The sequence below is a fragment of the Malurus melanocephalus genome, unplaced genomic scaffold (assembly GCF_030028575.1).
Source record: "Malurus melanocephalus ecotype Western Australia unplaced genomic scaffold, MMel_1.1 scaffold_114, whole genome shotgun sequence".
In the NCBI taxonomy this organism is placed as follows: Eukaryota; Metazoa; Chordata; class Aves; order Passeriformes; family Maluridae; genus Malurus; species Malurus melanocephalus.
In genome coordinates this window covers 2142089-2170020 of record NW_026623346.1, presented here as the reverse complement: position 1 = coordinate 2170020, position 27932 = coordinate 2142089, and the positions used below count along the sequence as shown (strand labels likewise).

At 39.2% G+C, this 27932-nt stretch overlaps 2 protein-coding genes across 3 annotated transcripts; both read left to right on the top strand.

Moving 5' to 3' along the window:
• The first annotated feature begins 2011 nt into the window (after window positions 1-2011).
• On the top strand, window positions 2012-11836 carry LYVE1 (lymphatic vessel endothelial hyaluronan receptor 1). Its single transcript, XM_057369749.1, has 6 exons — window positions 2012-2629; window positions 6098-6257; window positions 6364-6503; window positions 8605-8901; window positions 9677-9755; window positions 10473-11836. Exons 1-6 carry the CDS (start codon window positions 2548-2550, stop codon window positions 10657-10659), a joined length of 945 nt encoding a protein of 314 aa, XP_057225732.1. The 5' UTR covers window positions 2012-2547; the 3' UTR covers window positions 10660-11836.
• Window positions 11837-14616: 2780 nt separating this feature from the next.
• On the top strand, window positions 14617-26422 carry RNF141 (ring finger protein 141). Of its 2 annotated transcripts, none has more exons than XM_057369748.1 (6): window positions 14617-14697; window positions 16472-16668; window positions 18140-18248; window positions 19196-19377; window positions 22037-22144; window positions 23631-26422. In XM_057369748.1, the coding sequence occupies exons 2-6, from the start codon at window positions 16487-16489 to the stop codon at window positions 23779-23781; spliced, it is 732 nt and encodes a 243-aa protein (XP_057225731.1). In that variant the 5' UTR covers window positions 14617-14697; window positions 16472-16486; the 3' UTR covers window positions 23782-26422. The 2 variants fall into 2 exon arrangements, with proteins under 2 accessions (XP_057225731.1, XP_057225730.1); XM_057369747.1 differs by having other exon boundaries at window positions 16469-16668.
• Window positions 26423-27932: the final 1510 nt, after the last annotated feature.

Sequence of the window (27932 nt, the reverse complement as noted above, 5' to 3'; positions counted from 1 at the left end):
GTTTAACTCCTGCTTCAGAGGAAGGCCATGTGTCACAGAGGAGGCCGAAGGTGGGAAGCCATGAAGGAGCCCATGCAGCCAAAGGAGTTGGGGTGAAAGGTTAGGAGTCTTTATTTGCTTTGTGTCTTTCTCGACTTGGGAGGGCTGGGAAGCTCATGGGGAGCAGACTTGCCAGACCAGCGTGTAGCAGTCAATGCTCAACTTCTGAATCTTGAATGGTCTACGTCAGGGGACAAACTCTGGGACATCAACAACCTGGAAAGGAATTAATGTTTCCATGAAAACACCCTGATGTTTCTATTTTCTACGGGAACTTTTTTTTTTTTTTTTAACTTGTTTCCTCTACTGTTTTTCAGGTTTCAAGGTTCCTTTTGAAATGATTGTAGAGAACAGTTAAGTGTGTTCTGTCTTATCAAAAGTTTTCTGTTTAGCAGCCCTCATCAGCATTTTTTAACATGCTGACCATAAAAGGCTGGGAACTTTTCATATAAGTTACAGTAAGTATTTAGGTCAAAGACTAATTAATCATGCTTTTTTTTTGCCACACTGATTACGAAGAAGACACACCAAAAGGTTAAAGACCTTTTGTACTGTTATAGTCCAGATAAGTGATCTTCCACACAGTTTTGGAACAGCTGAACTACAAAAAGGAAGAAGTGAACAAAAAACAAAGTTATTTCAGTCTTGCTTCATCATTTTAAAATTCTTTTCTTGCACTCCTAATCTGTAAGGCTATGAAGAAGCTTTTTGTTTGGTGTTGCAAAGGTGTTTATCTCATTTTTACTGCTAAAAATCTTACTAAAGCTCAGGAGTTTGGCTAAAGGAACTTTACCACAGTGATGATAGTAGGTGCAAAGTGTTAAAACCTGGAAGGACATTTAGCATCCAATTTTAAAATGTCATAAACCCAGCCAGCTATTCATTAGTTTTCACAGTAGGACATAYTTAGCAGTTCAAGGTAAGCATTTTCAATGGTAAGATTTTGTTTAATGTTCTCAGTGTTTACAGTCACACTCTGTTTGTCCATGAGAACTACAGAATAATTTCAAGTTTCTGCTTCTGCATTGCAAATGCAAGTGAATGCTCTTACAACCTGCTTCTAGTGAGAGCTAAGTCTGGTTACAGATTCGGACACTGCCATTGCTTTGTGGAGGCAGGTAGGTGCAGCACAATAAGGGAGGGGACAGAAATTGGAAATAGAAATGTGTCTAAATATCACAAGGAGTTTTACCAAATTCAGTTCCAAACTACAGCCCAAATACAATGCAATTTTCATTTAATTATTGCTGACAGAGACATGATTTCACTAACTCTTAGCATTCTCCTCAGGCCCTGTAGGTGCCTGTCTGTGTTACAGAACACCATTGAATAAGCCTGTTCCATGCTGCTGGGGGATGTGTGTCTGTGCCCAGTTAAAAGTTAATTCTATCTCCTTTACTAACTGGGGACTTTCCAAATGTAAACCACAGTTGAAAGAGGTAGCTACTATTACACTTGTGTTTACAGGACTCTGAAAACAGCCTCGAGACATAGGTCATCTAAAAGCTTGCTGAATCATAAAGGGAACATAGTGTAAGAAAATTATCTTGTTGCAAAGAAAAAAAAAAAAACCAAACTGAGACCATTCCAAACTGTATAAGCAAGTAAAACAATTCATTCATTAGCCTTGGCACTGGCAGTGCATCACATGGAGCCAGAAGCAGCTGAAAAGTGGGAGCAGAGGCATAACTTTTTAAAAACATKAAATAGTTGCAAAACATAAGGAAATAAACTATCTGCTATGTCCGTTACTAGTAGGAAAAGAAATAATAGCTTTATACCAGGGTATGGCTAAATCAGTTTAGAGTAGGGAATACCTTTGAACAGTAAAGAACGGTAAGGCGCTGAACTAGAGCATTAGAGGAAATGTTAGGAATCTGTCAATGGAAACCTTTGAAAACAGACAAACATCAGGAAAAATGTAGATACAGCAGACATGACTGATGCTAAAGGAATTGACTCATCTGTTGAACTCCATTCCTACTCTGTTTCTATTGGAACTTTATTGGAACTTTTATTGGAAGCAATGGATATCCTTCCAATTCCAACTAAAAAAAATGAAAAATCTTGTGTGGCATACTGTGATACAATAGAAGATTTGTTTTATTTACCAGAGGAATAGGCAACATGAATAATGATCTGTTCCTCAGTAAAACAGGAAAAAATAGCAAAAGAAAAACTTCTTGCCAAGTGTTTACTGACTTAGCAGTCTATCAGCCTTATCTCCCTTCCTCAGCCATGCTTTCTGAATCAGCAGTAGTGAAATGAAAGCAAATGGAAAGGGTGATTAGGGATTTCCGGTCCATGACCTCGTCCTGGAGTGGGACAGTCAACACATTTGCTCTGACATTCTTTCTATGAAGCAGTGCAGTGACAGCTGAAGTTGCTTTCCAGAAGTCATCTCACCATCTGATAGCATCCAATACTTTCACTTTTCTTAGCAAAGGAGCAAAACCCCTTGAATTTCCTAATTTTCTGATTTTTTCTGAATTTTCCCAGCTGGTGGCAATGGCAACTTATCTTGGAGTTACCTCAGCAGTGTTTTTCATCTGGGTTATGGCATTCCTGGCTCAAAATCACTTTGTAACAGGTATGTAAAGTTCCACTTTTTAAAGTCTTGAAAAAAGTAGCTGGATTTACAAACAAAAATGTGGGGAAGGAGTGTGTGTCAATGTGTTTCTGCCAGGGGAAACCAGAGGGTTTTGAGAATATGGTGCAACAAAAACTAGCCTGTAGGGAAACTTTCATTGTTGGTCTAATCAAATTTCTGAAAATGCTGAAGCCTTTTTGTCTAAATGCCACAGAACTGCTTATTTTAAAGATCTGGTATCACATTTAGGATTAAGCTCAGATCTATTGAAATGTAACTTTATTTGGTATTATTTTAAATACCAGAGCAAACAGCTTTGTACAATCCTCAGAGAGTGAAACACGAGACCAGATCTCTTTCAAATTCCATTATCAACCTGACACAATCTATCCTAACTGCAGTATCTGCTGGGATATCTGCAGATATTCAATGTACATCAGAAGTCTCCAGATGCTTCATTGTAATTTTCAAGGAGTAAATATTTGTTCTACTTACATTAAAGCACACATATAGTTAATGCAGACAATTGRCTTTCTCATCTACTGAAAGACTTCTGAAGGAGACCTGGCCTGAATTAACTGGATGCTCAAATCAAGTCCTGCTGAAATTCCACAGGACTGGGTACCTAACAACAGCAGTGTCCTCCAGCAAAACCAACCACTGTACAATTTCCACAGGAGAAAAGGAGCACTTGAGTCTGTTCCTTGCAGGAATGTTTGGATGCCCCTTAGCTCCCCTCCAAAGGGGCACCCTCCCTTGGGATACTTTCTTGTGCACCCTCATAGTTCCAAGAGCTCCAGTGAAGCTCAGGGCTGGTCTCCAGCTGAGTCTTGGAGCTATTTTGTGGCATGGCCCATCCCCTCCTGTAGTTATGACTGCACTTCATACATGGGCTCTGGATTTGGGCTGTAGGTAGCCTTCTCTCCAGGACAGACCTCAGGCATGTGTAGAACCATCTCCTGCTGTTCCCAAATGGACTTACTGGATGTCTCACTCATTGTCTTGCTCTCCCTGGGGCTTCCAGTGAAACCTGCCCCTGTCACCACTGTAGTGCTGTTCAGGTGTCACTGTGGTGCTGTGGGACTGTGTCCTGGCCAGGGAGGGCACTGCCCTGCCTGTCACCCTCTGCTCCTGGCTCCTTTCCTTGTGGAACAGCCTCATTCTTGCTGCTCCCTGGCACCAGCAGCCAAAGGAAACTCTCTGTAATAAATCAGGGTGAAGGTTAGACACCAGGCAAAGAGAAAAACAACAGCTGCCCCCCAAAAAAGCAAAAAGGGAACTAACACACAACAAGGCGAATAGTCATAGCTTATAAAAATGGAGCAATTTTCTTCCTGTTCTATGGCAACTTTGTCTTTCTGTGAGGTTTTTCCGTCTAGGCCTTCCCACTTATTTCAGTAAACCAAATTTTTAACCCAAGACCAAAATACTGAAGAGAATGTGCCAGTACTAGCTTACTAAATAGAGCAAAGCTTAAAGTACAGCTATGTGCAGCTTGTGGACCAAAAAGGAGTCTGTAGTTCTAAAGCATTCGTCTGTCTCCTGTACAAACTCAGTCATCTTTAAAACAGAATTCAGAGGTGATTTAAGGAGTGATGAAAATGCTTGAAGGGGCTGCTGTTCTCTTTCTGGATTCATTCCTCACGCTGTGGAATTCCTAACTTTTTCAAAATGTATCTTTTACATCACCATTTTGTTTTAAAAGGCTGAGCAAATTTTAAGACACAACTTTGGTACATATCCTAGAGCCACTTTTCCTATAATTTTCAACTTCGTTTTCTTGTACTGAATTTCTGTATTATGCTGTGTATCTATCATGTATTACGCATGTTAAAATATTTGTCCTGTAATTGAATGACTGAAGACTGTAGCAGTTCACAAGTACCTGAGTAATTGTCTAAGATTTCATTCAATTCCTTTCAGTCAGCTGCTCAGCTTCATTTGAAATTTGTGAAGCTGGTTATTGAGAAGCTTTCTTTCTCAACATTACATTTTTAAAAGTTGTATTGTCTCATAACTGAAGATAGGCAAATAATAGAGTAAATAAAGCAGACATGAAGTCTTTGGTAACTGCACACAGACCTTCATCGAGCAACAGGGCTTCCCTGCATCCCCCTGCAATGTGTTTGGACTTGATTTACGTTCAGATCAGGGCTCGATATAGCCATGGTTTGTCTGTGGGAACTGCTCAAGTTTTCAATGGCTTTCCACCTCCTGCTGGGATAAATCCACCCAATTCCATGATCACACTGCCAAACATTTAAGTCCAATTAAACTGAACATAAGGACAGCAGAGATGCACTGTTTTCCAGAAGCCATTTCCAACCCTACCACATCCAGTGGGAGCAGGAGCTAAAAGCCTGTCTGCTTCTTTAGCACTACACACAAGCTTAGTCCCCTTTTGTCCCGTTCTCATCACAAGAACGGCTTGGCTGCAGTTCTATCTTTTCATTCATAAAAATCAGTTTAACTTGTGCTGCTAAGAAGTCATGGGGTGGATTTGCAGGCATCACTTCTTCCTGCCTTGAGAGCTGATGCTTTGCCTGTGTTCTGAAGCACAAAAGTAGTCATTAGAATACACACCTAGTGAATACAGTCTGACAAACATATTGAACAAGGCTCTAACACCTGTGGCTGGTGGCTATCTGAAATGTCTGCAATGAAATGCTGAGATGTTTAATTTAAGAGGGCATGTAACTCAAAAAGAAAGAATCCYTTTTTTCCATGAAATGCTGCCGGTAATATATGGAGGCAAAATAGTAATATTCTTTCTCCTTATTTGTGCCAAATCCTGAATTTTGTCCTATGCCCCTAACACAGAGAAAGAAGAGCAGGTGTAACCTGAGTTACRTACTTGCTGGTGCAGGTGTCACAAAGAGTATGCCAGCTGTGGCTATCTAAAAAGCTGGATGAACTGCCTGGAAAAGTGTCATAAATTCATCTGGCCTATCTCCTCTTTTCCTTCCTGCCAAGCACAGTAAACTGAACACCTGACAGTGGCTGGGGGATGGAAGAATCATGCCAAACTATGAAAAAAGGAAAAAGAATAAGGAACATCAGGAATGATAAAATCTTTTTCTTTTCTTCTTGGTATATTGATTCCATGAAAAATTATGTGAAATATCTTTGATATTATAAACCTTATCATCTTGATAAGAAGAGTGTAATGACAGAATCAGTGCCTTGGTGCAATCGCTAGCTTTAATTTACTAAAAAAAAAAAAAGAGGATGAAAGCCTGTGTATGTATTTAGTCTAAAAAGAGCCAAATCTCTTGAAATTCCAGACTATGACGTTAAAAACATAGGTTTAATTTTTAAAATGTCTTTTATGCTAGAAATCAATTTCTACTATTGTCAATCTAGAAACTTCAAAGAATGTTCAATTCGGTTGAATGTGACCTTAAATTCTTGAGGAATAAATACTTCTATTCAAATTCTAACCTTGACTGTTTTATGGTTTAATTACAGGTTCCATTCATTCATCTTGCAGGATCATGGGTATAGGAATTGATCTTCATCACAAAGTGAATTTTTCAGAAGCAAGTAATGTCTGTAACCAACTCACTCTGCAGCTGGCCAGCAAAGAGCAAGTTGAAGAGGCTCTGAAGCGTGGCTTTGAAACATGCAAGTATGTGCCATCAATGGGTGGCTCACTACCTTTAGTGAACACCTTCACACACAGCTGAAGCTGGTGGTAAATCTCATACTAAAAGCACTGATGCTTTTTATTGTAGTTTTGGATGGGTGAAAGATGGATTTGTTGTTATTCCTCGGATCACATCCAACCAGAAATGTGGTCAGGGCAAAACTGGAATAGTGCGATGGAATGCCAGCATGAATAAGAAATTTAATGTCTACTGCTTCAATTCCTCAGGTATGTATGCATGACAACTACATTTTTTGGTGTGTTTTGGCTGATAATAGTGGTAGGTTTTTTTAATCTGCATGAGGAGATCAAAACAAGTGAGTGAGTTGCTATAGTTTGCTGACCCTTTCCCCACAATCTTAAATGTTGTCAAGCTGTTCTTAGCTCAGAAGCTTCTAAGAAATATCAAAGGTGAATTCAACTAATCCAAATTAATAATTTGGTGCTGCCATGAAAGCTCTTGAGGAAGAGTTCCTTCTACCATTTTTTATTGTTGACACAATGCTCTTAATATGTTTTAATTATTTGGGCATGATAATTTAAAAGATAGTGAATCAAATCTTTAACCAGGGTGTCTGTGTGTGGAGTGTCTGTTCTTGCAAAAAGGCCAAGTAGGGTACTTCAGGAAAAATTGAACTTTTTTTTTAAAGGGAAATGTACCCATTAAACTCAATTATATGATAAGCCAAAACTKCCAAGAGAGAAAACTAACTAGATTCCCAATCTATTATCAGTAAAATCCAACAGCTTTCTTTAATTTGTATTAGTGTTTCAGTGCATGAAATTTGTGTTATTCTGCATCAAAAATGTTGGGTAGATTGGGTCATGCTAAAGAGGCAGCAAGTAATTCGAAATTACTTGCTTTGTTTTGCTTTAATTAAAAGAAAATAGCTACATATATACTGTTAGAGTACGTGAAGAAAGTTAAGCTTGCCTAATGGTTAGAAAACAATTTAATGTATATTTCACATTGGGATGATTCTGCATTCCTTTATCTTAATTTCCAAACTGTTGCCTCTTCTAGGCATTTCTTACCCAAAATACTTGYCAGAAGCTCATTCTGTCAATTTTCTTGTGCCAAAAATACCTGCCAAAACCTCTTGAAAACCATAGTGGAAAAAGTGTCAAGCCCCTGCCCTTTGACATTTTATTCTGCAAATGTGACTGCGTCATCAGCCTCCCTGTGGGGATTCAGCTGGAAAACAGTACCTACATCGTTTCCCTGTTATTTATGTTGTAACCTGGTTATTACTTTAGTGAATTTTTTATAGCTTTACAAAATATAGAACTTCACTAGCGAAGCAGAAGTTTCCCATTTTCACAGGAGCTTGATTCAGAACTCAGTTTTTCCAATTCAATATAAAAGCTCACTTGCTCTTACATTTTTATACAGACTTTTTTATACAGCATTCATTTCTATTAAATAATTTAATTTCTAGAAATTACTTATTTTTCTTCAAACCTGAAGGTTGTTACTTCCTAACCCCTCCCCCGCAATTAGAATCATATCTCTTTATTATCTCATACTGCTGCCTGGTTCATTTGAAACTTTTATTGGCTCCCTTTTTTTTACTGGAAATCAAATTAATTTTCCAAGTATCAACATAAATTTTGAACAGACACATAAAGTCACCAAATATTTTTGAATATTGAATTTGCAGTTAAGCCTTCTGCTCTGTGGGAGTTTATGCTCTTGGGTTTTATATGCAGTATCATTCTAAGTACTTTTCAGAAGGTGTAGGGAGTGTTAACAGCCTGCATGGGAGAAAAACACCACGTCCTTGGCTGTCTTGAGAAAGAGAAGATGGGAATGTAGAATTGATAATGCAGGTAGCTTACAATTACAAACATTACTAATACTGTAGCTTTTGCAAACCTACCAATCCGATGCTGATGAGTAGAAAGTGACAGCCTCACTGACCAATGTATGTGTGACACAAATGTATGCACTGGTTRCTAAAGTGGATAAAAGAGGCCTGTCCCAGAATAAAGGGGTTACTTTTTGTGTGTGTATATGTGTGTCTTTGTGTCTGTTATTTTCTGTCGGCTGTCTGGCCAACAGCGACAAGAAGGAATATAGTTTTGATACGCAATCATGAAGTGAGTGCCATGCTTGCTCAAAAGAGTGTCTAACTATGTGAGTAATGATAAAAACTTGTAATCTGGGTTGCAATGACATATTTGAAATGGGTATGCCTGGTTTGGGTAAAGCTTTTGTGAACAAACAAATAATAATTTCCAGAAGGGAAAGCCTGAGGAATCATCAATGAGTGCGCAGCAAGGACAAAACTGGCATCCAACCAAACTTTTTTGTCTTTCCCTCCTGCAGATGTCCAGATTAATTCATGTGAACCAGACCCAACTACAACCACATTTCCTTCATCAAGTGCATCACCAGACTTAACTGCATATTCAGCCTCTGATTTGACTGAGAACATCACAGCAGTGCCCACTGTGACTGTGACTGAGTCAGAAAAATTCCAGAAAAACCAATTTCGTGTCATATGCGTAACTGAAACGATCTTACCAACGGAGGGGCCTACCACACTAATGCCAGAGCAGCCCTCACCAACTGACTCTCACAAACACACTCTGGCCTTTAAGAATGATGCTGTTGTTTTTGGAGGTAAGGGCCTTATGTGGAAGTCATTTAATGAAAAGAGCTAATTATGTAGAAGTCAGTAGTCAAAACTGTTCACTGCTATTTTTGTTTCCTGCTGCACCATCCGTTTTGGTATAGCTGAACCTGGAGGCAGAATAGGAGTATTATGGTTTTGCAGAAGCAAAGCTTATAAGGCAGAGGATTTTAAAATAGTTTTGAAGTAGAACTAAGATCTGCTTTTGTACTTTTGGACAATATTTTAATATGAAATGGTGGAAGTTCATTCTGGTTAATGTGATTTGAAAAAGTCTTGGCAAACACTGTTCTCAGAGTAATGGAAAACTCACCAGGTTCTTAAAAACAAATGAAGCCAAGAAAGTTTTAAGAAGAAATATTCTCAAATATGAGGTATGAGTAAGCAATCCTAACACAGCAGTGGAGAAACAGACTAAGTATGAGGAATATCATTCTAACTGTAAGGATAGTTAATCACAAGAATGTGTTCTCTAGGCAGGTTGTTGAAAACCTACCAAAGAGCAGAAGATGATCGCAAAGAGCAGAAGATGATTAGACAAATATCCGCCAGGGATGGCCTAAATACCAGTTTTAGTCTATCTAAAGGAATGAGCAGGAGTATCATCTTTTGATGATCCTAATACCTCTATTCTTCAGTTGATCTGTATTTACTCTTACACTAGGCTGGTTCTAGAAGAACCCAGATTTAAGCTCATGAGACTTTAGAAGGTGAGCCTTAAGTACATACATAAAAGATCTGTTCTTATGTCACTTCGATCTCCAGGTATCCCCACTGCACTTCTTGTACTGGCAATCATCTTCTTCATTATTTCAGTTGTTCTAGCAGTCTGTTATATCAAAAAGTAAGTTTGTTTTGTTTTTTTTTTCTCTCATGAATTGAGTTAACTCCTAGAGTACAATCAGTAGATATTTAAAATATATTCTAAAGAAGTAATGATGATGACATAGTAGTGTTGCACAAATTTTAAAAAAATCTTCTGGTTTTATGCAGATAAGTTTGTTGCTGTTGCCACTCGCTGTATTAGAAAAGGAACAACAAAAAAATAATGCCTATTTTTAATTGGCCAACCATGCTTAGAGTGACGCATTTTCAAAGGTGTCAAAATAACAACACTGAGGTGTGCATCTGTTCATATATAAACCTGTTTATGCAGTTCTATCCTTTTTTTTCTGTCAGACTCAAGGTGAAAGTCTTTATTATTGGGCTATGATTTGGCTCAGAAAAAGTAATTGTTGAACTCATTTGTCAAACATAGAGACTTTCAATGCAGTGCATCATTAAATGCTACTAAAAAGTGTGCATTTCTCACACCCTAGCCCAGGCAGCGTTATCAGTGTGCACCACAAATCCTTAATATACATTGTCTGTTTTTAAAAAAAAACCACCAAAATATTTGTTTAGAAAGCCCACTGCTTGTAAAAGCACAATGGTCTAACATGTAATATCCTCTGTGAGACTTCTGCTTGAGTATGGTAGAGTAAGTGAATTCTAGCTGTTTGAATGATACTACCACACTATGTCAGTATTTGTGCTTTACTATCCTTTTTTCTTTTTAAAGGTACAAGAAAACCTTACCTTTTTTAAACAAGAATCAGCAAAAAGAAACAGTTGTAACTACTGCTCTCAAAGAAACAAAATCAAATGACCAAACACCTGAGCAGGAAACACAGAATAATGAAAATAAGGTAGAAGAGTGTAAAACTAAGTCTGAAGCCACAGTAAAATGTCTAGAAGCAGAAGTTTAAAGAAATAAATGCACAGTTCTTGATGGAAGTACAAAATAAAGCACACAGAACTTAGAAATGCTTATAAACATTAGTGATTGCAAATACTCATATTTTCTCTATCTTTAACATGAAACTTTGTTTTTTAATAATTACATCTTTGGCAACTAATATTATTGCAGGACAACATGGTCTCTTATTTACTTGAAATAAATTTTACAAATCCTTATTACAGCTCATTTTTCATCTTCAATAAAGAAGTAAATAGGAATATGCTATTTATGACATGCACTATGTTAACTATTGGCATGGAATTCAGATCAATACATAATGAAAAGGTTTTTATATCTGGCCGGAGGATGTCTACTAACATAATGCCTGAAATAAAATTATATTTTAGTTCTTCCTCATGTAGATTAGCTTATTCCCATTAAGTAGTTGCATGCTGTTTTTTAAGAAATCTGTTTACAAACAGAAGCGATTGTGCTGTTTGCAAGTGAGTAAAACCTCAGAGGATTAATCCACTGTCATTCAAATGCCCAAGAAAGGGTACAAAGATGCTGATGTTTATTTTATATATATATATATATATATATATATATATCAATGAATAAATTCCTTAGACACTTTCATTGTATCATGATTTAATGCTTTATTTATTAAACCACTATCATTCTTCCACATCAGATACTTGACAAAGGGGGAAAAAACAAACTTGAACTGTATCTCAACACTTATACTGAAGATCTCTTAAGTCTGAGTGTGGCTTTCATAATAAAGGTCTCAGGTGGTATGGTATGTCTGCAGTACTTTATAAAATATAAAATATGGTAAATATGTTTGAGCAATTTACTCTCATGAAAACTGTCTTACAGTAAAAACAACTCATATAAACTTCATGTTATAGAAGTAATTTGTCATTATAGAGGAACAATACTAGCAGTTTATCAAATATTTCCTGGAATCAAGGAGGGAAACTTAAGGAGGAAAGATAACTTATCTTCAACCTCTGAAGGAGGTTGTTATGCCAAAGGAAGTTTTTTTCCTTCATCAAGCAGCTTGAAAAATATAGGCCTTAATAATAATAATTTTAAAAATAGCAAGAGAACTGCTCAACTATATTGTGTTTTCAACAGTGTAGGACACTGGGTTATGAATTTGATATTTTTCATTCACATAAATTTTAAAATGCCCAGTGATTAAATATCCCACTAGATAGTGAGTTATAGTGTACTGCTAACGGTTGTTTTTCTTTTTTTTTTTTTGGGTGTTTATTTGTTTGCTTTGGGGTTTTGTTTTGTTTTGGGTTTTTTTGATAGTTCAGAAATATTTTATGGCTCCAAGTAATTCAGTATATCTCTAAAAAATGCTCATCAGCAGAAATTTAGCAGAAAAACATGCAACAGAGGACAGTACTAGACACAGCCTTCCCACTCAGTTAAGTAATTCCTCTTCTTACAAAACACTGCAGTAACACCTTGTTACTGTTCAGGATCCCTGGCATCCTGAATGGAAGTGCTCTGTGAGGAGTAGCCAGCACAAATAGGGCCATCAGGAAGAGCCACAGCCACCAGTCATGAAGGTACCAGAGTAGCGAATGGGCTTAAGGACACAGGCAAGGGTGTTTCGGTTTGGATTTTTTTTTTTTTTAATTGTGGAATATTACAATTTCTTTTCTGCCTCTCTTTTCTGTGTTTTAGAGATGAGAAAATATCTGTTTCTCTATTGCATGAAGGCCAAGAAAAAAATATCTCTTTTCTTAGTCTCCCACTAACATTACCTCTGTTCCAGAGATACCACATTCCTTTTCTGTCAGATTGTCTCATTAATCTCTAAAGAAACTGGAAAAATTGTGTTCTAGTTTCACTCTAATGGGAGGTTTGTTTTTTTTTGTTTTAGAGCTAAATAAGGCCCTTTCTCTCCCCCAAAAGCATTTACTTGCTAAAACCCCCTATCCTATCTATTTTAGTAAGATATTGCCTTAACCTGTAAGTGTCTTATTTTATTGTGCATCTTAAAAACTCAGCTTTCTTCCTGATCTTCCCACTGATACCTGACCAATGCACATGGTTTGATCTGCCCCCCCATTCCTCTTCACAATTTGTGCCAATACTACAAGGGCTAAAGGAGCTATTACACTGTTCTGGATGGAATGTAAGCTGTAAATTCTAATCAACAAATACTGTATTTTATATTGTTTATATGCAGTGAGCAGTACTCAGTCACATTGGAGCTGGAAAGTACAAAACATTCCTGCTCATTGTTTAATGGAACTGCAAAGGATGCACTGCTACAACACAAACAGGAAACATTTTATTTAAGTATCTGGACTAACAGAGTCGGGCACCAAACCCTTAACTAGAGGTAGCAGAAAATTTTGATAAATTCTTCATTATGTTTCTGACTTTTCTCAAGTGGTGTGTTTTGTTTTTTTTTTATTAAACCTTCTCAACAGCCCTGCAGCTCCTTGATGTGCCACAGCTGCTCAAGTACCTTGAATAAATGACTCATTCCAACAAGCAGGAGAGCACAGTCTGTACTTGCCACTCAGATTCCCACACTGAGGTTACAGATGTTTGCTGACCTTAGGCAAAAGGGGTACTTGGCCTGCAGGAAATACAACAAGGTTTCCAGTCCAGCCCAATCCCTGTCTGGAATATAGGGATGCCTTTGTCGTGGGAAGTACGTGTGTCTATGTGTGAACAGAAGCGGGCAGGAAGGGGAAGTACTACTCCTTTTCTCCTCTTTAAATTAAGAAAAAAATAAAAAAGTAGAATTAAATATTGCAGCATCAGGATGTGGATGACCCAGAGGATGTTCTAGGATGTCTGTTTCTCAATGGCTTGCTGTCCTTTATGAGTGTTGGGGCTTTTTTGTGAAAAGGTCAGTGAGCATTGACCTTTGCCACTCACATCTAACGCCCACATCCTCCCTGCAGGCCTGGATTTGCACCAGCAGCCGTGGCCTGGAATGATCCCACCCAGCCAGGCACTCAGACCCCATCAAGCATTATTTAAATCACTATTTAATAGAGCTCATAGGAAAGAGTGAAGGCACTGGGAACCGCAGGCAGTGCAGCCCTGAGTGTGCGTTTGCTAAGGATGCAGCAAGGTGGAAAAGYGACCCCATTTTGGTCACTCCAGCTATTACAGTGTATTTCTTTTAAAACCCATCTCTATACAGCGCTTCTGCTGCATGTCAGAACAGACAATAGTGTGTCCAGCAGGACCAGGGCAGTGATTGTCCCCCTGTACTCGGCACTGGTGAGGCCACACCTCAAGTGCTGTGTTCAGTTCTGGGCCAAATAGGAAGGACATTGAGGGGCTGGAGCAGGTCCAGAGAATGGCAATGGAGATGGGGAAGGGTCGGGAGCACAGGTCTGATGAGGAACTGCTGAGGGAACTGGGCCTGTTTAGCCTAGGGAAAAGGAGGCTCAGGGGAGACCTTATCACTCTCTACAATTGCCTGAAAGGASAACGTAGGGCGGTGAGGTCGGTCTTCTGTGCCAGAGGAGGTTCAGGTTGTACATTAGCAGGAATTTCTTCACAGAAAGGATGATCAGATATCGAAAGGGGCTGCCCAGAGAGGTGGTAGAGCCTCGGTCCCTGGAGGTGTTTAAGGAAAGAGTGGACGTGGTACTCAGTGCCATGGTCTGGTTGACACGGTGGTGTCTGGTCATAGGTTGAACTCGATGATCTCAGAGGTTATTTACAAGCTAATTAATTTTGTGATTCAACGGATGTTCTGGCGGGGCTCGCTCCGCTCAGCAGCGATCTTGCAGCCGGCACCGGACCGAAGGAAGGACGAGGGCCGTGAGCCCGGTAAGTGCCGCCCCGCGCCGCGCTCCCAGCTTCGCTCCCAGCCCCGCTCCCAGCTCCGCTCCCAGCCCCGCTCCCAGCCCCGCGTCCGTCGTGTCCCAGCAACGGCGCGAGCCGCGTGCTTGCGTCACCCCCGCGCGCCGCCGCCGAGAGCGCGCCTGCGCAGCGCGGGGGAGCGGCTGCGGTGCTGCGGTGCCCGTGGGGCGGCGGCGGCTCCTCCGCGGGATGTGCTGGGGATGCGGTGAGCGGGGCTGTAGGGACCCGCCCCCCCGCCGCCCCTCGGTGCCGAGCGCAAGGCCCGGGCCGGGGGAAGCCGGCGGTGGCGGGCAGCGCCGGACGGGGGGAGCGGGCTGAGCAGCCGGGCTGAGCGCGGCCCGTCCCGTGAGGGGCAGGGTGGGCGGGGCGCGCCCAGGCAGTGAGGGGCCGCGTTTGGTCTCGTCCACGCCGCTTGGGGCGTCTCGTGGGTCTGCGGGTGACGCGGGTCTTGAAGGGTGACCAACGAGGAACATTTCATAGAGTGACAGGATGTGCCTTGTTGGAAGGGATTCACAAGGGTTAAGGTCCAATTCCTGGCCCTGCACGGGACACCCCGAGAACCACACCTCTCGAGTTCTGTCAGGTTTGGTGCTGTGAACACTTTCCCGGGGAGCATGTTCCAGTGCCCGACCACCCTCTGGGTGAAGAACTTTCTCCTAATATCTAGTTCTGCCGACACCCTCGCAGGTGTTTTCCCCCAAACTTTTCAGTGCTGGGATTTAGGTGCTGAGCTCGGCAGGCCCGCGGGAGGCACGGTGCTCCCTCAGAAGCTCGGGAGAGCACCAGCCTGGGAAGTGAGGGAGGATGTGTCTGGAGGGCCACAGGTTGTGCTGTTGACAGGCGGTTCCTGACGTGTGTGGCCTGGGCGTGTGCTCAGCAAACACGCCCGGGAGAGAGACGGGAGGCGGCTGGAGCCTTTCCGGGAAGGAGAAAAGTTACTCAAAGGGGACGTCTGTGTGGAAATAGAAATTGGTGACAATTTCAACCATAAATTGGAAGCTTATTGTTGTGAAGTACCGCAGCAGTTCAGAATGCCCTGACAGGAGCTGAGTTGGTGTGCTGTGTCTTTCTCACACCGTGGTGCGATCTTGACCTCTGTGAATTTCGGCCTGGGTGGGTTTATGCCCCAGTGCAGCTACACGTACTTGCAGGGCAGAGTGCTGCTTCTCTGTGATGTCTCATCAGTAGTGTATAATGCAGATACTATCAGATTGCTCTGTGTTTGAGTTTAGGTGGATGTTCTGTAGTTCATTTGCCCTTGCACGCCTCTATCTTGTAGAAGTCTTAAAAGGGTGTGACAGAACTGGTTTGCTTTACAAATAATGAACTGCAAAGAGGCTTTTTGGGGAAAGTCAAATGTAGAGAGATCAAGGGAACGGTTTGGATAAAGATGTGGATAGCATGGGGACTTTCGGGGAAAAAGATTCAAGTGTGAAGGAAAAGTTGAGTAACTTGGAGATGTTTGAGCGGTCAATTGTGTAATGCATCCTAAAGTTGAGTGTTTTGTACAGCTAGGGAGGTCTCTAAATTGGTTTATACTGGCATGGATTCCTTGGTTTGCCAGTTTCAGAATGCTGTGGGAGTAGTTTTGATCTGCCAGTGTAAGTTTGATGTAAGAAAGCTGATTCCTAATGTAATGTCTGGGTGTAAATAGATACTGATGTGCTCACTGATATTCACATGCTCAGATATTTAGAATAAACAAAGATTGCCATAATCTACCATTGTCATCTTAAGATTTCTTTTTTCATTCCATTGGATGTATTTATATGTGTGTGTRTTGGAGCTGAATTTGTGTGAAAAGTTATCTCTGCTTAATATAAGTATTGCTGTAAGCAGGCTCCTTGAAGTGTTCTGCATTGTTTCTGATCTGACTGTTCAGGTTGTGCTACTTGTGGAATAATTACTATAGACTAAAAGAAAAWGAGGGAGTAGCCACTCATAAACATACAAATGTAACCCTCAAATATTTTTAGCAGAGACTCTACAAGTGAATGAGAACTCTCTACAGAACTGAGGTGAAGAACTTCGCCATGGGTCAACAGATTTCAAACCACACACAAACCGTAATTAATAAATTGCCAGAAAAAGTAGCAAAGCATGCCTCTTTGGTTCAAGAAAGTGGTTTTCTAACCTATGAAGAGTTTCTGGGAAGAGTGGCTGAACTCAATGATATGTAAGCCTTACTTTGCTTCTCTTTTTTTCAGAGATCTTGCATGCAATATATTATTCTGTTCTGGCTAAGCCAGAACTGCCCCTATGGATTTGAAATGTTTCCTTCATTTCTTGAAGGAATGGTTGTAATTATACTTCAATGATTTCAATTTCTGTAATGGTTATAATTGTACTTCAAAACTGAAGCCTTTTCCTTAAGGCCACTTTTGTCCAATACTCTTCTTCCAGCAAGTGTTGCTCTCTCTTAGAAGTTTGCAGGAGGTGATCCAGCATCATATTTTTGTTTGTGTCCCCTTAACTATTCTCCCTCCCACCTGAAGATGCAATGCTGCTTCCTCTCTGCCTGTCACTTGGGGAAGGAAGGAACAATAGGAACCTCGTAGGGACAGACAGGAGTGTGGCACCTGAGACAGAAGTGTTTGTGACTATCCTCCCACCTCTGCAGGCATGCAAGGCTTCTCCTCATTAAGGATGAGACATGTCTTACTGTCCTGAACCAGTGACCTAGATAATCCCAAACAAAAGGCTGATTTTTTTTCAGAATTTTCATAGCCTGCCTTTTATTTGACCAGTATAATGACAGTAAAAAGAAATGAGCAAAAAAGCAGTGTTGTCAATTTAGCCTGTATTTGTGGTATAAAATGATGGGAATAAAATGAAGTGGAAACTTATACACTGAATAACGGCTTTGTAGTGTTTGCTGTTCAATTAAAATGAGAATTTTATTGTATTCAGTTTGTTCATATTTGTCTTGGAGAATGTCTTAGTTTTGCGAATGCCCTTCAAGAATACATAGCTATCTTTTGGGTAGACACATAAAAAGATTTTGAAGACCATAACTTGATGTTTTGTTGAGAACCCAGGCATGTAACAGTATGATTAATACTGTTAGTCTAGTGATATCTTTATTTCCAGTGTTTGCTTAAGCCTGAATGTAATATAGCTTGTTCTGATTCTTGTGAAATAGACCGTTGAGTCTGTGTTCCATTAAAACAAAAATCTCAGGTCACCTGACACATTTACCTGACTACCTCATTATTAATATATACTAACAAAAATACACCTTATCTGCATATGTTGGTACTCACAGGCTTTTTTTTTTACGTACTTGTTGAGGAAATAACCTTTTTAGATGGGACGCAAGATTGTATGATTACTGTAATAAACAATGAGGATATTTGAATTTAAATGTCTATAAAGTACATGTGCTTGCTGATGCTGGATCAAAAGACTTGCACTACATTTTCTGAAGTTTGCTAGGCAATTTAAAGTGAAATGGATTGTGTATTTTATATTCGGTGACATGCTAAGAAGGTCATTATTCTTTACTTTGATGCCCCTGGGCAGCATTRCTAAAATCTCTTTTAAGGATAGAGAGCAGATAGGTGAACCATAAATAATCACACTTGGCTGAGGCTGTTGATATTTGCAGGTCCAGCACATGCCATTAAACTGATGTTGCTTTGTTTCAGTACTGCAAAACTGGCTTCTGGACAGGACAAACATCTGTTATTTGAAGTGCAGCCTGGGTCTGATTCTTCTGCTTTCTGGAAGGTGGTCGTTAGGATAATATGTACCAAAGTAAGTGTGAACATTGGCATTTCATGGGCAGTTTATATGCAAAGATTTGAGGGCTGTCACTTGTATTTGTAAAATCCAGTAACTGCTACATATGTTTTGATACAGATGATGTATTCAAAGATGCTGTTGGATATCATTTAAGTCTAAATTCTAAATTTTTGCAAACAGCACATTAACAAAAACATTTCTATAACTATGTTTAAAGGAATGATGCCTTCCAGTGGAGCACTTACATTTAGTTACAAATAGAGATGATCTGTGAGGTCAAGTAATCAAATGGTACCACGAACGGGGAACTATAGAGTGGGATAGTAGCAGAAGTTGGTCAGCTCTTCCAGACATTATTTGTGTGCCTGTACATAGTCTGATTCCTTAGAAAACCAATATAAAAGTTAAATGTGTTAACTGATTTCAAAGACCATCACAAAAACATACGAAATTTGCTCTGCCTAATGAGATTTTCCCCTCTGTATCCTATCAAGTAACGTTCTTTAATGATCCTCAATTCCACTGAGCTTACGATTAAATAAGCCAACCCTCAAACTTTGAAACCAACAGTTTGTAGTTTTCTGTTTACTCCTAGTTTTCATGAAAGCAGCCATCACTGTAGGCAGTTTTAAGTTCCAATATTAAATGACTGATTATCCTGTGCTTTATTCTAAGCTGAGCCCAGTTTTTTGGGCTAGGTTCCTACTCACACCTGAGTCCATTTGAGTAGTGATGGCAATTGCCTTGCCCTAAAATTGTGGTACTGCCTGAGGTGTTCCTCATGCTGCAGCAGCTGTGTGTGGGTCTTGACTCTTGCTGAGGCAGACTTGTTAACATGATGAAGGACCCTTAGGAAGGGGACTGCTGCCCTATATGAGAACTGCAGTGCTTTAGAAACATTTTGAACAATGCCAAGTTAAAATCTGATAAGTAATTGTAAATAATTCTTTTATTCTAAGATAAATAAAACAAGTGGCATCGTGGAAGCTTCCAGAATCTTGAACTTATATCAGTTCACTCAACTTTATAAAGACATCACCAGTCAAGCAGCAGGAGTTCTTGCACAGGGTGACACTTCTGAAGAAGCTGCTGAGAGTTTGATGTCTCTGTCATCGTGTCAGGCCAGCTTGTGGATGGGAAGGTATTTTGATATACTTTAGCTTCTAACCATAGTTACAACATAAGCATTTTGGGAGTTGTGTTTAAAACCTGAACTACAAATACTTGCTGATCAGAACTGCTTGTTCTTGGCAGCTGTAGGCTTTGTACCATCACAGACATGAACAGACACCTTCCCTTGCACCAAGGGAGCTGCAGTGCACTTGGGTGAAATTCTGAAATATGGGGCTACCATATCTTAGCTTCAGATCAACCTTTTTAGTAATCAGTTCAAATGTAAACATGGTATATGTTGAATCTCCTGAATAAGGAAACAGGAGGAAAGAGAATCAGCTGCAGCTACAAATCCAGGGGGTTTGACAGTGTTTGTTCAAATGGATTTTTTTATTGTTCCACTTGAACTCTTCTCTTCCTCTTACATTTTGGCATGTGAAAGTTCCCATCTGTTGCTACTAGAAGCTCATCAATTATGGTAATAATTTAACTTGTAAGACTGGAAAAATGTGAACTGTCTCACTAATGTTGACAATCTGCTTTGTTAACCAGAGGAAGAACAAAAGAGTGAGGTCAACACCTCAATAACTTCAGTTCAAACTGAATATAACAGCAAGAAGCCTGTCACCCTTTCCCTGTATGGAAGTGTTGCTGCTACCAGTAATTCCTTACTTTTCACTTCCTGAAAACGTTCAGGGTTCTAAACCAGTTTTAAGTGAGGTAGATTTAGGTTTTACAAGATAATGTTTGAGAAAGAACAGGAAAATTACTTTCTCAAGGTTATACTAGAGCACACATTTTTCTGGAAATGGCCCTTCTCTTCAAAACAAACAAACCAAACAAAATAAACCTCAGATACTTATGCAGAACAACTTTTATATATTGTTGAAGTTAGTGAGGAAGATAAAAGGTTACCTATATGAGTTTCTTCTTCAGTTTTCAGACTTGGAGACAGGGGAGATAGCATCTTTCATGATTGTAAACTTCAATACTTGAGGCAGTAATAGTCACAAATAAGGACAAAGTGTAACAACTTTGCTAATATTGTGCCCTTTGGTGAGCTTGTGTCTTAGCCAAGCTTTTCAAGTTATTAAGGAAAGTACAGGCTGAAGCACCTTCAAGTATTCTACGCTAATGAAATYTGCTATTCATTTTTCTGTGATAGCCACCCGTTTGCCTGAATTCTTCTCACCTTTACACATTTTTCAGCCCTGCAAAGTTAATAAAAAAATGGCAAGTGTTTCATTCTTATCTTAACTTTTTCCACTAGAATAATGCCCCGTTTCTTTACAACATCCAGTTTCTATTCAGAGCATTCCAAAATATGCCTAAGTGGTTTATGCTTTCTGATAATGAAGGACAAGCACTTCCTTAGTCTGTGTCTCTTTTATTTTGCTGTTCCTTCAGGAGTTTAGTCCTATGAGTAAAGCTTAATTTGCAGAAACTTTATAAATGCCTGAGTAGACACCAGCAAATCTCAAAATTTCAAGTCCTTTGAAAGGTTAGTAACCAGCCTGGGGGAGGAAAATGAAAGGGAACAGGTCTAAAGAACATAGTGAGCAGGCTTCTTGGAAACTGTTGTATGCAAATTGCCATCTGTAAAAAATTCTATCATTTTAAAGTAATTTCTCTGAAAGCAAATTGAGACGGAATCTCCAGGGACTGGCTGAAAGATAGAACAAAGGCATGTTGACTGTTGCCCAGTAGCTGGTTATTCTGTGCAGTTAAAAAATGACTCTGTGTTTGACAAGCTCCCTTAAATGTGTAAGCAAAAGTGGTCTGGTCAGTAGTGATGAAGGTGRACTGACTCCTGAAATGCTATTTTTTCTGGGATGGTCTCTCTGTCCATCCCTTCATGATTATAAAATTGGGAACTTTATGTGTCTGGCCAGTGAAAGCTGAGGATTCTCTGCACCTTTTCACACTTGAGAAGTGTTGATAGTGCAAATGTTTGGGATACTACTGTTAAGAATGTTACATACAGGTATCTGTTATTTGGGAAAAAATTATAATATGTCAATGTCTGTGTTGGTTAGTGAGATAATTTTTAAACTACCCCACCAACAGGAACACCTGGGAATTTAACTGGAAAGCTGTGGTAACAGTTTGAGAGTCCTAATTTGAAGAGCAATCATGTGGAGCATATTGCAAGCTAAAATCAGCCTTTTCAATCTAATGAGCAGTTCAGCTCCCGGCATTTTGATGCCATGTGAAATTAGTGAATGTGCATTGTGGAAGTGATCCTCTTGACATGTATGTTTTTGGGATATGAATCAGCACACAGAGATTTGGTAAAGTTTATTATGAACTGGTTCAGCCTGACATGCAGTGAAAGGAAGGCAGGTTCCTCTCCTGCCTGTTATATAAACAGTGTTTGTGGTTTTTTGCCCAGTGGTATGAAGCAGTTACCACTCCTTACACTTCTTTGTTGATATGGAAAAGGACTTACAGAACCCTTTTTGTCACCAAAAGCACGTAACACAAAAAATAAATGCGCATTCTGGCTCAGTTCCTTCCACATACTGCTGACATAGTCTGAGATGGCATAACTAGTCCATTCACAAATTACAAGCACAGGTGTTTCTTTCTGGCTATCAGTAATTGTTATGAAAAATGCAGTAACTGGTGTAGTTACTGGGGCAAAAATATCAAACATCTGGAAGAAYCTAGTGTCTTCTTTTCTGCAGGGTTAAACAGCTGACAGATGAAGAGGAATGTTGCATCTGCATGGATGGGCGTGCTGATTTAATCTTGCCGTGTGCTCACAGTTTCTGCCAGAAATGCATTGATAAATGGTAATGTAGATTAAARGATATTCATTATTTTATTACAGGTTATCTGACATGTTTCAGTTTGACAGATTCTGTGGTTGCCATATAATGTAATGTCTGAAGATACTTCCAGGCTAATGTACATATGACGCATAACAAGCTTGAGTAAAATCAGACTGCAGCAGAAGGAAAGCAGGAAATTTTGGAAAAAGAGGTGTGAAAGTGCTCTTCAGCATTTGCTTTGTAACTTCTTATGTCTTTTTATTCTTCTACAATTAAATTATTTCACTCTTGCTCAAAAACTAGAGAAGATGGTATATGCAGACGCTGGCAGGTTTTGCTTCACAAAATCTCATTTAAAGCTCATAAAGACTATGCAGATATGAAGACAAGGTGGACTGTGTGTCACTCCTTGGAAAATAACTATCAGAGGGATTTTTTTTTCTATATGTTATGCTTTCACTTCAAATAAATAGCATATAATTTGCTGATTTAAATAGATCAGACTTTTCCAGAAAGATATTTCTTCTCAATGGCAGCACCTTCAAATTTATGTATAACATGTATGTTCAGCTTCATAGTAAACTGAACACTTTTTCAGCTTCTGCATCTCTGATTCACCAGGCATTGGAAAAGTGGGAGAGAAAAATGGCTTTGTGCAGAAGCACAGCTCTTGTCTGACCACACAGGCCTACAAAGATCAGGGAAGTGTTCTCCAGTCTGGCATGAGGGGATACAGACCTGCTTTGTTAAAAGGTTTTATTTTGGCTAGTTAAAACAAATGCATTTACACATCATTTGTGCAGAAGAGTTTGTTTTGTGGCTTTTTGAAAGATTCACGAGGAGATTAGTCTTGTAACAAACATCAGGCTTCCACAAGGAAAAACCATAGTGAAAAATCACTGGATCTCAGAATAGTGAGTAATTTCTCTCTTCTGGGAAAGTATCTTAACATCTACCAGCAAGACAGGGTTTAGTTTAGTGACTGAGGTGGAGACTGGATTATGTGGTGCTTTACTGTCAAGCGTTGTTGTTTGGAACCCCTGAGATGGTGGAGGGGGAAGGGACTCTGAGGGACCAGTTCTAAACTTGAGTGGACTGCGTGACCTAGGAAAAGGGCTCCTTTTTCTCTTTATCTATGGAGACTGGTTTCTAAGGATCTCAGCTGAATTCCTGAAGATAGGAAGAAGTAATTTAGACATTAGATTTCCATTTAAACTTTCTGGAGAGATGCATCCTGTCTGATGTGAGAAAATGATTAGGAGGAATGTGATTCCAAATTTTCACTCAAAGAATGATGCTCCATTCAGAAGTCTTCCTCACAAAGAAAACGTTTTTAAACAAACAAAATAGATAGGTGGTCTAATTCAGTTAATGTGATCATTCTTGAAGCTCTCAATGAGTTGGGTTTTGTTTGGGTTTTATTTGTCCGTTTGGGGGCCCTTTTTCCTTCTTCTGGCCAGCAAGAGACCATCAATGAAAGCTGCTCATTTCTCTGCCTTCCCAACAGGAGTGACCGTCACAGAAACTGTCCTGTGTGCCGCCGGCAAGTGACCGGGGCAGGAGATTCCTGGGTGGTCTCAGATGCCCCTACAGAAGATGACATTGCCACTTACATCCTTAACATGGTGGATGAGGCGGGGCAACCCCACAGACCCTGACCCTGCCCACCAGGCTGATCGTGGCAGAAACACTTGAAGCTTTTGTTTTCCTGAGCGTCTGGTTTTACCTCTCCTTGTCGTTCTTCCACCGTCTGTCCTTTCCTTCTCCTCTTAGCCACTGTGAGTCTGCACTGCTCTTTTAAAGCACAGGATATCTGAGCAAGTCTGTGTGTGCACAGACAGTCTTCATTAATGAATTGTTCTTTAACTCCTTGATCATTAACAAAATTAATTTTAACAACAGCTTTGGTATTAAGTAACAGTTCAACTACTAGGTGAAGCAATTTATAACAGCACAACTACAACTGCAAACTGCTGTTTGAGCATCAGAGTTCTGCTACAGAGATGAACCGTGGCAGATGGCTTGACCTCACAATTCCTACCTTTGAAAGCAGTCCCTTATTCACAACAAATGTGAATAAAGATGATGAGTTAGCACTAGTGGTTATTAATTTGAAATTTTGCTGTTGAAACTTGAAGATATCCCACTGCCTGTTCTTCAGTAGGAAGTTATTGCTACTCTTAGTGTTTACAGATACTTATTTCAATCTGATCTGCTATGACTTCTAGTATTATTTATTTTAAATCTGTTTTGGAGAGTGTAGGCAGGTCTGTAAATGTCTTATGCACTTCCCCTTGTTCTTCTAACAAGACTTATCTCTTAGAGTATTTTTAATATGGTATTTAGCATAGTCTTACAGGCTTGGAAACATTAGACAGTTTTGTACACAATCCTAAAAGCAGTAAATCAGCTTCTCAGTAGATTATGATAAAGAGCAGCTAAAATTATTTCTAAACATTGGGCATATGTGAAGAGAATGCCTTTATTTGAATTAGCACTTACGGTGTTATTTAGTATGATGCTGTGGTTTTATCTGCTCCTCTTGAGTTTTTGAAGTGATGAGATCAGAGTTAAAAGGTAGTACAAGGAGTTACAAGTGATAATCTAAGTAAGGGTGCTCTACTTTACATCTACAAGTGCAATATGCTTTTATGTRGCAGAGAAACTTCTTTAACAATATTTTGCTTGCAGCGAGATGTGCATGTGACAGCTTGGGAAAAAGGATATCACAAGTGGAGTGCAGCAGTATTTTGTGGCTAGCAGAATCAAATCTTTAACGATCTGAGTTTAGACGGTCTAAACTGTTAGTATTCAAGAAACCCATCTTAAGCCTCCTGTGCATAAATAGCGTTATGGAAATGAATGGCAACTGTAGAGAATTAATTTTACATGTGTATATATAAACAAATACTACTTTTTCTCACTCAGTAATCTCAAGTTAAACTATTTGAGTGTGGCATTTGAGGGAATATCAGCATAAATCTTACTTACTGTAAGACTGCATTTTTCCTTATCATACCTGTAAAATTCCATGATGCCATAAGGAAGTCCTTTTGTCACAGACAGGTTCTGAACTAAAGGGCATGTGCACATATAGATCGGCACATTTAGGCTATTTTTCTGAATTGGCTACAAAATAATTTAATTACATCAATTTATTAAAGAATATGCACAGCATATGACATCCATTTGAGTTTGGCTTACAACACCGTTGTCAAATTTATCGTAATTTTTAAGACAGATAAGCAATGTACTCTTCATGTGTCTGTCATCTGAAAGCCAGTATTGCTTAGTGTGTAAATCTGTATTTAATTATGGAAAAATCCTGTTAGGAGTGTTTTTAGTTTAGAATGTTTTTTTTCCTTTGTTAAGCCATTAATAGCAATGAGATATTCTTCAGTACATGTATGGAGTGTTTGGTTGGATAAGGACAGTTATTGTTTGGGCTAAAAATCGTTACTGGCCCAGGATTTTCCACTAAAATGTGCAAATATTCCTAATCATGCACCAGTTTGGTTTCTTTTTGTTTTTTTGAGCTTGCATTAGTCCATGTTCAGAACTTTCAAATCACCTTTGAATTTTTTAAACTTTTTATATCACTGGAACAGAAAAAACATCTAAATGAAAGCTTCAAGCTAACTTTATTTTTCAAGTACTTCAAGAATTATACTTCTGAATTGAGGTTTTATAAGTTGACTTTCTGCTGAGAACTTAYGTGAAATTCTTAAAATGTAATTTTATAATGATGCAAACAGGTTAATTGCAGCATAATGACAAATACAATATAAACTATTGCAAAAATTATTTAAATAGTGAAAAAGTAAACTTTGTATTCTGTACAGCTTTTTTAAATTAAGTTGCTGTAATTCACACTGCTGTGATGTAGATACTGTAATGTGTGCCTTGTAAAATATATGTACTGTATGTTATAGGGAGAAATAGATACATTAACACTGAAAAACTAGTAATTTTATACTGGTTGGTATTATTTAGTCTGAAGTGAAAATTTAGCAATTTTGGAAGAGAAAAAGGAATCCATTGGTATGGACATGGCACTGTGTTTCAGAAGCTAGACCTTGAAAATGTGAATTACTGCAAATCGCTGTTGGTGGGGGGCATTAGAACAAATTAACTTCCTTGTGTTAAGTGAATATTTCTTACAGGTTTAATGTGAAATTGTAATTTAAACATTAGAGATTGTATTAATAGCTAAGAACATTCCACTATATTAAACTTTATGTAAGAATTGTGCAATAAAGTTACTTCGGAGGAAGTGTCAGAGTTCTTTTAAACTTAAGGAATCTCTTGGCTTTTGTACCACAGAAATCTGAAAACTGAGTTTTAATCCAAACACAATTACACTAGGGTTGTACAGGTGGTGGGGTTGAAAGTGCAGCATTGTGAGTCAGAGCTTTCTTGAACTTTGAAGGGTGGGATTAACAAGGTACCTTAGGGCAGCTCTGCAAAAAAGACTGGCTCTGATTTGACCACTTCTGAGCACACAAATAAATTTGAACTTTCTGCAGTGATAGGATAAATTAAACAACTAATTCGTAAAAGGACAATATTGACGAGGTTTATTCGGGGAAAGGATTTTTGTTATCAGAGAAGTGTGATACACTTTTTTCGCGAGTTACTTTATCACATTTCTGATGGCAGTTTAAAGCTTAAGGATGCTAAAGCTTGGAATATTTTTTCTTCCTCCTGTTTTGAAATTGAAATATGAATTGGAAAAAAAGAATTGAAATGTGTAATTAATGTAACTGTTTCCTCTGTCTAACAGTAACCTGCTCAGTTACTTGGCTTATCTGTTTGGATCTTTCAAAGCCAAGGGAGAAATGGGAGAGAAATTCATTAACAGATCAGGAAATTAGAGTGGATAAAATGGCCAGTTGACAGGCACAGCAGGAGGTAGGTGTACCAGAGCAAACCTTTGTATTTACTGCGTTTCAAGTTTAGGCACCATATCAATGTACTGGGCATAGTTGTTTTTGTTTTGTTTTGGTTTTTTTTGTTTGGTTGTTTTTTGTTTGGTTTTTTTTTTGTGGGAAGCAGTATATTTAACTTCCTTATCTTTCCTTTAAAGAAAGTTATATCATTGTAAAGGTTTTCTAATCCATACGCTTTACTGTTCTGGAAGCCAGAGCAACCTCTGTGATTTCTGTGCTGCAGGTTTGAACCAAGCTGCTCAATCCCACTCCTATAGAGCTGTAAGTGCCAAATGCATTATTTTTGGAAGGAACATCTTGGTTTGCTTCTTTGTGCTTTGCATCCTGCTGAATCCTGGAAGAACAGCTTGCTCAGGAAGCCCGGCAGATGTTTGATACAAGTAGCTGTCTGTTAACCTGGCTGGCCTTAATCCTTACACTGCATCTACATAATGCTTTAATTTTGTAGTCACTAACTACACACACTGTGTAATGGAAGCAATACTACAGCGTTTTCTTAGGGTTTCTGTTGTTAAATCATTCTTGAAGATAACTTTCCGAGATTTTATCCTCACCTGTTTTAAGTGGGTGAACGGAATTCTGCTTTGTGAGTGTAACTTAAGCATTAGTCATTTCAAAACTGAATTTGTTAACTATAATTTCTTCAGATGTTTGATTCCAAGGCCTAGAATTTATCATACAGCAATATTCTTTAAGGACTGAAAACTGTTCCTGCTGGGGCGTGTCAGTGGCATTAGCCTGGATGTGGCTGTGTGCTTTTCCAATGACCACAGTGCGCGATCACAAAGTAACATTTCACTGTGAGCCAGCCAATGTTACATCCATGAGGGGTGGGACAGCACATTCTGCTTTTGTCTGAG

Excerpts from the sequence above, each read along its gene's own strand:
- RNF141 (XM_057369748.1), top strand. The coding sequence starts at position 16,487 with ATGAGAACTCTCTACAGAACTGAGGTGAAGAACTTCGCCATGGGTCAA. Across the intron at positions 18,249-19,195 it reads TTAGGATAATATGTACCAAA|ATAAATAAAACAAGTGGCAT; the intron begins GTAAGTGTGAAC and ends TTTTATTCTAAG. Across the intron at positions 19,378-22,036 it reads GCCAGCTTGTGGATGGGAAG|GGTTAAACAGCTGACAGATG; the intron begins GTATTTTGATAT and ends TCTTTTCTGCAG.
- LYVE1 (XM_057369749.1), top strand. The coding sequence starts at position 2,548 with ATGGCAACTTATCTTGGAGTTACCTCAGCAGTGTTTTTCATCTGGGTT. Across the intron at positions 6,258-6,363 it reads CGTGGCTTTGAAACATGCAA|TTTTGGATGGGTGAAAGATG; the intron begins GTATGTGCCATC and ends TTTTTATTGTAG. Across the intron at positions 8,902-9,676 it reads TGATGCTGTTGTTTTTGGAG|GTATCCCCACTGCACTTCTT; the intron begins GTAAGGGCCTTA and ends TTCGATCTCCAG.